The sequence below is a fragment of the Elaeis guineensis genome, chromosome 12 (assembly GCF_000442705.2).
Source record: "Elaeis guineensis isolate ETL-2024a chromosome 12, EG11, whole genome shotgun sequence".
Taxonomy (NCBI): Eukaryota; Viridiplantae; Streptophyta; class Magnoliopsida; order Arecales; family Arecaceae; genus Elaeis; species Elaeis guineensis.
The window spans coordinates 3856502-3865752 of record NC_026004.2 but is presented as its reverse complement, the minus strand read 5'-3'; the positions used below and the strand labels follow the sequence as shown (position 1 = coordinate 3865752).

Below are 9251 nucleotides of genomic sequence, written 5' to 3'. Positions count from 1 at the left end.
TGTAGAAACCAGCTCCATGTGAAAATTATCCTGTATTGAACTTCTTTAGCTGATAAAACCAGCATCGAAATGAATCAAGTCAAAAAGTTGAAGTTAGAAAAAACAAGAAGCCAACATCTTCCTTCTGTATAACTGTGACCTTAAATCTTAATGAACAAGTCATATTCCAAACTGCTAAGGGCTGGCCCAAACCTTGTTGTAAATAAGGCTTGCTTCAAGTCAAGCTCACAATGATTGAGTATTTTATGGTAGTTCAACCTTCCTCCCACTATATCCTGTCCTCATCATCGTCAATGGATGCAGCAGCCTTTAACATCCAAGTCTTGAGAGCTTGAATTGAATTTCCTGCAGTATCAGCGACCAGACAAAATGCTAAAAGGAAATTATAAAAAGGCAAATCAGTGTATGTACATGCATATGCATGTACTTACTACAATAAACCATCCAAAGACTATAATAAACCAATAAAACCCAAGAATAAATTCCTGTCAAATAACAAGCAGTTATAACAGAAACAGAACTTAAAGATTGACACCAGGGAACCAAACGTGTTTATAACACCTCAAAGCACCAAACTGCATCAACCCCCCCCCCCTCAAAGCACCTCCTTAGTATCGATAACCTTTTTTCTAAGTTCTGATTGCAAATTTCAGAAAATGACATGATGACCTGCAATGCTGTGCAAGGATCATAGAAAAGATAACCAACATGATCAGTTGTTTGTTGACATGTAACACAATCAAGATCACAATTATTCATTTAAATAGTTACCCTCACATACTGTCACCCAACTTAGCAATCTTTTACTCCATATTTCCCTAATAAAACCACTGTGCACTCCTCCATGGCTCCATCCACCATAAAGAATCAAAAGGATATCAAAAAAATCTAGCAGGAAAAAAATCAGCAACAAAAGCATTGCATTTAGCATCCAATCCAAAAGCCGTGTAATTAAAGTGCCTTGAAAACTCACTAGTTTGGCAATATAAACTAATTATGCTTAATGTATCCCGAGTCAATCAACCACGGTCTCATGATCACTGTCATCAAGTGTACGATTCCAACTATCTTCATATTTCAAACTGATTGTAGGATATAGTCGAGTCAAATAATTACATATGACTCATTCACTTATTCTATTTATGTATATGCATGCATAAATGTGCATATGCAGATATAGAGAGAATGAGCAGTTGCTTACTTTGAACATGTCTAACTAATTTAAAAATAAGAATACAATGAGATTTATAAGGAAGAAAAAATTCTAAAACTATAGAAGTTTGAGAAGCAGATGAAAAGAAGTCATCGTGGATGAAAAATGTTTCTATTCCTGCAACTAGAAGTAATTAAAAAGCATGAATGGACATTTTGTTCTTAAGTAGAATCCTGATCATCTTTTGAAATGTCAAGCAAATGTGCAACTTTCATGATCACCAAATTGAATGCAACATATCGATGTCTATAGATGAAATAGACTGGCAAGACATACAAAAACATCAGTGTACATTAAATACGTGGATCAAACAATATACATGAAATATGAAACGGACAACCACAGAGCTATTCTCTGCACATAAACAATAATAGGCAACCTCTTTCCGATGATCTCTAATCATTAGTTTCTCGTCCTCAAAAAATTGTAATGTGTACTGAGGTTGTTCTGACTGCAACTTGAAGGCCTCAGCCAAATCTTCCTCTCTGACCCATTGATGCCCGGGACAATAAACTATCATGGAAAGTATTGTTTGAAAATTCCTAGCTAAACCTGTTTTCAAACAATTGCAGCAAGCATCCTAATCAATGGTCCTAGCCAAAATCTAAAAAAATTTCACATTTGAAATGATGACGTATATTTTCCAAATGCCTTCATTAGGTATCCATTCAGGCAGAATTCCCTGTTCTTTACCTGAAATAAACTTCAAGAACCAAGAGAAAACAAGAAACGAAGGCAGACCCGCATTTGAAAATGTAAAGAAACTGCATAAAAGATTGGTAAGAAAACGCAAATCATATAAATAGAAAAGTAGACAGCCGACAAAGAATCTAAAGAGATAACTCACAAAAATGCGGTGCAAAGAAAGAGGGCATTTTTGGGATTGGAAGAAGGGATAGAATCCAAACGTGTAATAGTTTAATAAAGGGAAAAATAAACTGCCGACCGATAGATTGACGCTAGTGATACCATAAAGATAAGCAAAGAAACATTCCAAGACAAATACAACAGAGGAAATGTAACAACGGCCATTCCCCAGTTATCGCCCCTCCCGGTTTTGGGCTGGTTGCCACTCTTGGTTGTGATATCATTGTAGAAAACCCGGACTGCAAGCCTCACCAACCTGACCAAAAACCCAATCTTTCCGATTCAAGAAACGGTGGAAAAAACGATACAAACGTCTATCGGATCCAAGAATCGTTGTGGAAATTGATCGAGAATTCTGGAAGGATAGAAGCAGATCGAAGCAAAATCGAATCAAGATAGAATCTTGATCCAGAAGCGCACACTGTTGAAGGGCTCCAAGCTCATGGTGGACGAAGAGCGCGGATGATCCCTACATTAAGAGAAGATTTTTTGGATGATGGAAATCCAGAGTTCCCAAATCTTGGCAGATGGGGAGAATTTTTACGTTAAAATGCAGGTCGAATCAAAGAGGTCTGAGCAATGTTGGACCTTCAAATATTAATTGACTGCAACAAGGGATTAGAAGTGTCTCTCCAGAATTTTCTTCATTCAGCCCCATGCAGTTCCAGTCATGTTGCATTGATTCAATCGTGTCAATTATTCTTACCAAATAAAAAATTGTCAAGTTGGATTAGGATTTAGAGGAACCACGGATGAATTTGTCGTATGATACTGTTTTTTTAGATCCCTGGAATTAATTTATAGCACTTTATTATGTTTTTTTCCCTGAAATACAAAAAAATTGGTGTGTCATGCAAAGATATCATCATAACAGGGGAAAAAAAAAAGAAGTGAAGCAGCACCCTGGAGACGTGCTTCGCTTTTTTTTTTTTTTTCTCTCTTTTTTTCCAGGAGAAAACTCCTCCCTCTTAGGGTGGTAGCCAAATTATCCTACAGTGACACCCATATATACCGCCTATTTTATTTCAACTAGCGAGCAAGTTACCCCAGACACCCATACATGCCGTATATTATATTTCAATTCGGGCACTGCCCACCATTTTCTGTTTGGATCCGTGGATCTAAAATCTTATAAAATTCATAAACCAAGTATTAAAATAATAGACTACAAATAGATCAAATTATTTATTTACAAATATTCAGACTACTTTTTCAATGATTTAAACTATTTTTTTTTTCCCGGGATCTGAATCAGTCCACTCAAAAATAATCATAAATATTTATAAATATAAGACCTGACCTACTTATAATCCAATATCTTTTATGATTGAACCACGAATCTATAGAATTTTGGACTCAACCATCCAAATAGACCTTCATTGTATTCACAACTCGCCCGAATGCAGGAAGAAACATGAGAGATCTCCGCTTGAAGTGGAGGGCAAAACCTAACATGATTCAAGTAGAGCTGTCAAGGACCCACCCCGATCTGTCTCTAAACGGAATGGAACGGACTGATCTATTTAACTGGCGGATTAAAAAAACTTCAATCCGATCCGATCCGTCATAGACTGCGGGTTAAACAGACTAATCCGCTAAAATTCTCTCTCCCCCTCAAAAAAAAAACTGTTAACCCTTTCCTCTCCTCTCTGCATCCCCTCCACGATCTCTGGAGGGTTAATAATATTTTACTAAATAAAATAGATGGATAACTAAACAAAAATCAAGGTCTCAAGAAGATTTGATAATATTTTTTTTGACTAAACAAAATAGACAAACCAGCTCATTCCGACCCACCAACCCAAATAGAACAGATCATTTGATCCGCTTTTAAATGGATTGCTAAAATATGAATTCAACTAATCTCATTTACACGACGGAATGGGCTAACTTTATGGATCCAATTCAAATTCACGTTCAAGAGGATACCACCACCTTTAAAGATTATACCTTCTTTCGTTGACGCAAGCCTGCAACTGGAACAAGCTTCTTGTTTCTTACATTCAGGGATAGCAAGTTCTCAATAGATAGCCGCGTGATAACAGAGGAAAAATCAGATATGCACATTGCCTAACCGTTAAATCCGTGTGTCACATGGAATTCCAATAATAACCACAATTTTCCAACCCTCAGAGTTCTTCAACATAACTAAAATGTCTGGAATTACCAATGCTGTCAGGGGATTGGAACTGACGTAGATTTTTTTCCCAATCACGTTCCAGGGCAACCCACCAATAACATTACGCAAAGGATGCAAGTGAGTCTTTTAATCAGGTAATAAATCCAACCTGTCTTGAATATGGCTCAGGTGCACGAGCATATTTAAATAAAGAAACCAAAAACGCAGCAAATGCGCGTCTCAAATCTCAATGTTCAGAAGCGACATTCACAGAACAGACATCAAATACAAGTCAAGTTCATTGCATAAAAAGAGTCTGATTGCACTGAAGTGCAACTTTGATTTATTTAACCGGCAAGATTTATAATTGGTATACCCAAACAACTGTAAAACATAGTGAAAAGTAAATGATGTAATATTATAAAGGGGAAAAAGGTGCACCAAATTAATCCTCATTCTCAATCATTTTCCGAACATCATCAACTACCAACCATGCTTTGTGTCCACCAATTACTTCATCTTGTTTTTTGGAATCCTTCCATAACTGTAGAAAGCATGCCGCAATCATCAGAAAAAGCTGTACGCAGTTTATGGAGACATATGCAGATTGAAAAAACCGGGTCCTGGTTTTACCTGTACTGTTGGCATCTTCTGCTCAAGTTTCAAATTCAGATATACATAAAATGACAAAAGCAAGTATCAGTAATACAGTATTCTTAGAATCTATGCCGGTAAATAACATAAATGCCTAAAGATATCAAAATGAGTTTCATTTACAAGAAAAAGCAATGGAAGGCAACAGCATGGTGAGATTCCATGCTGCATGCACCTCAGAACATGAACATACAACAGAAGTAATTACAGTTACCGAGTAGATGTACAATAATTTCTTGTTTTTTGATATTTCCGATTTGACCTTACAGACACAAACCACAAACTGAAGGTGATCTCTAATCACAACATAATAAAATAATATTGATTGCATTCAAAAGAATGTGAACAACAATTGAAATGTTTAGAACATCCATGAACACAGAAGCAGAGAAATATCCAACCCATTGTGTGTAAAAATTATGAAAGAAGAAATGAGAACAGCCTAACTGACAAGCTAAGCCCATCTCTATGGGATCATTATATGGATGAAGTTATGATCCAACAAGTTTTGATAACTTTTGATGACTGAACTTCCCACAGAGGTCAACCCTTTACAAGAAGTTCACAAATTTCCAGCTCACATAAGTATATGCAAGGAAGGATTCTTGATAGAAAATATGGAATAATTCAGTCTCCTCAGACACCATAACTATAGGCCACAAGTGCTACCTATTTTCTTTTGGGCTGATCTGCTTCCACATATGCTCGAAAAGTACTATAAATTGTCAAATGTAAGCACTATGAGTAGAACATCCATAATTTGCTTGAATGGTAAACAAGTCTTAAACAAGTCTTAGGAATATTATTTTGTATTTCTTGGACTAAACTTTGGGTATCCTAATTAATTAAGAAAACTTATTAATAACATGCATTTAAATTATATCACTGACAATGAGCATAGAGGAATGTCGGCAACTCATATTATCTAAATCTAAGTTTGCATTATGAAATCTTTGTTGACCTATTAAAGGTAGGATCAGGTAAAGTTGCTTTTTTTGGCTCATTCTGAATGTCAAATTACAGCACAGATAAAATTTCACAATCTACATAAAGTGATAAGATGATTTTCTACTACACCATATAAATAACAACTTTTGCTAAATTCAGTATTCTAGGAGAAAGGAAAGTAGATAAAGGAAAGGGTGCTTCACAAAATATCTAACAGAATAATTAACGTGGCAATTTGTTTTAAGGAAGACATAGAAGTTTTAGATAGGGCTTCTAACCAATAAGAAGATTCTATATAAGGATCACAATTCAAGACCTTGAGTTGCATGAAGGAGTTTCATTTTAGGTTTTATGTTTCTTAGAAAGGTAAATAATAATTTTTAATAGGTGCATTATCGTATTTTACCTTATCAAATATCGATTTTTTTAATCTTTCCAATATTTTAAAAAAATATTGCTTTCTGTTTGTATTACAAACATATTTCTCATGGAAATGTTACAACTCAATTGCACTCAAAGTTCACTATGAGGGTCTTAACATAATTGGTAGTGGTGGACTGCATGTGTTAGTGAGATGCATAGTTGGACTTAAGCTTTACCCTAGTGACAATTATATGGGTGCCAGAATAAAAAAGTTCTTTAGGAAATGGGGGAGCCTATTTTTAGCTTTCAGATTGCTTGACTGTAATTTGTTGAAGGTAAAATCAATTTCTCAATGGGGGGGGTGGGTGGGGGTTGTGTGAAAAGGTTCCAGATGGTTGGCAATAATAGTGCCATTACAAATATTTAACATAGTAGTATACTGCAAAAAAAGCAATAGCCCAACCATCAAAGCTTCAGTTCTAATTTCTAGTTATATTTGTATCCAAAATTTAACTTTTTTTCTTGAAGAAACGCAGCATAGCTAAAGATGCAGTTAACTAGCAACTGGATTAAATTGTCCTTCAATGCTTGTCTCAAAAATGCACATATTTCAGGCTATGGGATAACCTATGTCCACTTTTCTATTCTATATGCTCCACAAGTACTTTATCCCATCAATCTTTTTTTTCTGCTCTTGTACTGTGAGATAAATTCTGATCAAATCCTTGTCTTCTGGCCAGACAATAGTGCAATGAACCTACTAGAGAATGTTTTGGACTCCCTTCTCCCCATTTAAATGACAATAGTTACAGCACCAAACAATTCACTAATTATATCATTTTAGACAAATTTGATTTTTACTCAAATGTTTCTTACACAACCATGGATTAGTCTTTACATCATCGATAGCTAATTAATTAGATTCTTCTAGACCTCTCTCTCTCTCTCTCTCTCTCATGTCAGGCTTTGTAAATGATATATGTTTCATTTAGTTACCCATCTGGTCAAAACAGACTATAAAAGGTACAAATGTTGAATCCACTCAAATCATGAATTTTCCATACAGTATTAGGTTCTCTTTATAAAACTAACAATCAGTTGTAGATTATTCCTTTTTTCAATTTTTTAACATGTTTAGATGAACAAGAGAATAACATCGTGCAGGTCAGGAGTCTAAACTTACAGCAATTTCTGCCCGAGTCACAAGCCTTTGAGGAACTGCATTGACATCTACACAGTAGAATCTAATTCTGCACCAACAGCATGATATTTGAAACATCAGAATCAATCGAATAAATGAAGTCCTAAGAAGCTCTATTGGTAGCAGTGAATTCATCTGGGTATCATGGATTCTACTAAGCATTGCATGATTAATACCAGGTACTTTGTCAAGAAAAAATTGCCACGTAATCCAATCAACAAACTTGCAAATAACACAGTCAATCCATGGAAAAGATTAAAAGAAGACTGTTCTCTAACCTTGGGTAGTAATCCGCTGCCAGTTTTTCCAATTTAGGTTTCAAATATATACATTTTCTGCACCAGTTTGCCATCCTACACGTCAAGATCAGCTCAAATATGTACCAACTTAGCATAAGCACCAACAAAAGAACCATTTACATGTAACATGCCATCTAGAAATTATTCTACACAAAAGTGAGTATGCAAACAATAATTGAACAGATGTAAAATGGTGCAAAGTGAAATGTCATGCTTGTACACAAAATGGCTTTGGCAAATTCATACTTTGGTGGATTGACATTCTAAAGAAGTATGGGGACATGAATATAAAGTAATAACTTCGACCAACTAAAATGCACTATTTTATTTGAACAATTTCGAAATCATAATTGCAGCATTAGATGGTGCTTGATGGGAGGCATTTAGCAGCCACTAATGGAATCTGTCATATGTGTAGTAATTCTGTATTGCTTTACCAGATGCACAATGTAGTTAAAGTAGTTAGGTATGAAGCTCAAGCTAAGATGTTCATGCTGGAAGTGTAAAGAACATAGACACAACTTGGGGCAACTACAGTTTTGCAGGGTATTGTTTATTTGTTTGACAAAAAGTCACAAGAAAAGAGTCGCTGCAACGTGAATTGATCAACCATGTATCCGAACTTTGCCGCATGAGCCGCATGGTTACAGATCTAGATAGATAGGAAAAACAAAAGGCATTGTGAGGTGACTGCATGAAACCAGGTTTCATCAATTTGATCAAACAACCAAATTGAATCAGGTTCTTACGAAAATTAAATAAACCTAAGGCATAGCACACAAATTCCTAGAAAATAAGAAAAGCAAAATCCAGAACCGAACCACAGCACGATCACCGACTCGTCGAGTTGCTGCGCCTCAGCGATGACACGATCGAACTGCGCCTCGCTGAGGATGGGAACGAGCTCGACCGAGCTAGGGCCATCGCCGCCGTCATCGAGGCGGTCCTCCGGCGGGGGGACCTCCTCCACCCCGCTCCAGGCCGCCGCCCCAGCAGCTGAGACGAAACTAGGGGTCCTAAGCCAGGAAGCCGGATATATCGAACTGCCTGCGGTCGAGGCGGAGGGGAGAGGGCGGCTTGTGGTTTCGAGGCGGCGACGGCTGGGGAGGACAGATCGGGGAGAGGGGCAGCAGGGTGATGAGGATGGCCGGAGGCTGCGAGAGGCGGCGGTGAAGGGAGAGGACGAGAGAAGAAGAGACTCGGTCATGGCGAAGCAAAGGAGGCAAGAGGTTACTTTTCCAGCGCAGAACAAGGAACAGCTGCACTTGTTGTGCTCCTGGTTTTGAAAACACAAATATAATTCCAGATTCGCGCAGGGATTTCCTGATAATTTTTCCCATCCGGGTTTTGTTGGAGGGAGTCAAGACGCCGAATGAGAATTCTTCCGTGTTTAGTTGGGGGGCACTAACCTTTCAAAATTCAAATTTAATTTTTTATTATATTTTAATTTAATTTAAATTTTAATTATAAACTAAATATATAATAGAATATAATTGATTTAATTTTTATATTAGATTATTTTAATTTCGAATCTAATTACAAATCAAATGCATTCCTCACGTAATTGTAGGCAAAAATTATCATAAA

At 36.6% G+C, this 9251-nt stretch overlaps 1 protein-coding gene across 1 annotated transcript; it reads right to left on the bottom strand.

Annotated features, from left to right (window-relative positions):
• Positions 1-4500: 4500 nt before the first annotated feature.
• LOC105055571 (thioredoxin-like 3-2, chloroplastic) lies at positions 4501-8958 on the bottom strand. Its single transcript, XM_010937418.4, has 5 exons — positions 8486-8958; positions 7644-7718; positions 7348-7414; positions 4833-4850; positions 4501-4743 (listed from the first exon to the last, which is right to left on the bottom strand). Exons 1-5 carry the CDS (start codon positions 8869-8871, stop codon positions 4645-4647), a joined length of 645 nt encoding a protein of 214 aa, XP_010935720.1. The 5' UTR covers positions 8872-8958; the 3' UTR covers positions 4501-4644.
• Between the last annotated feature and the right edge of the window lie 293 nt (positions 8959-9251).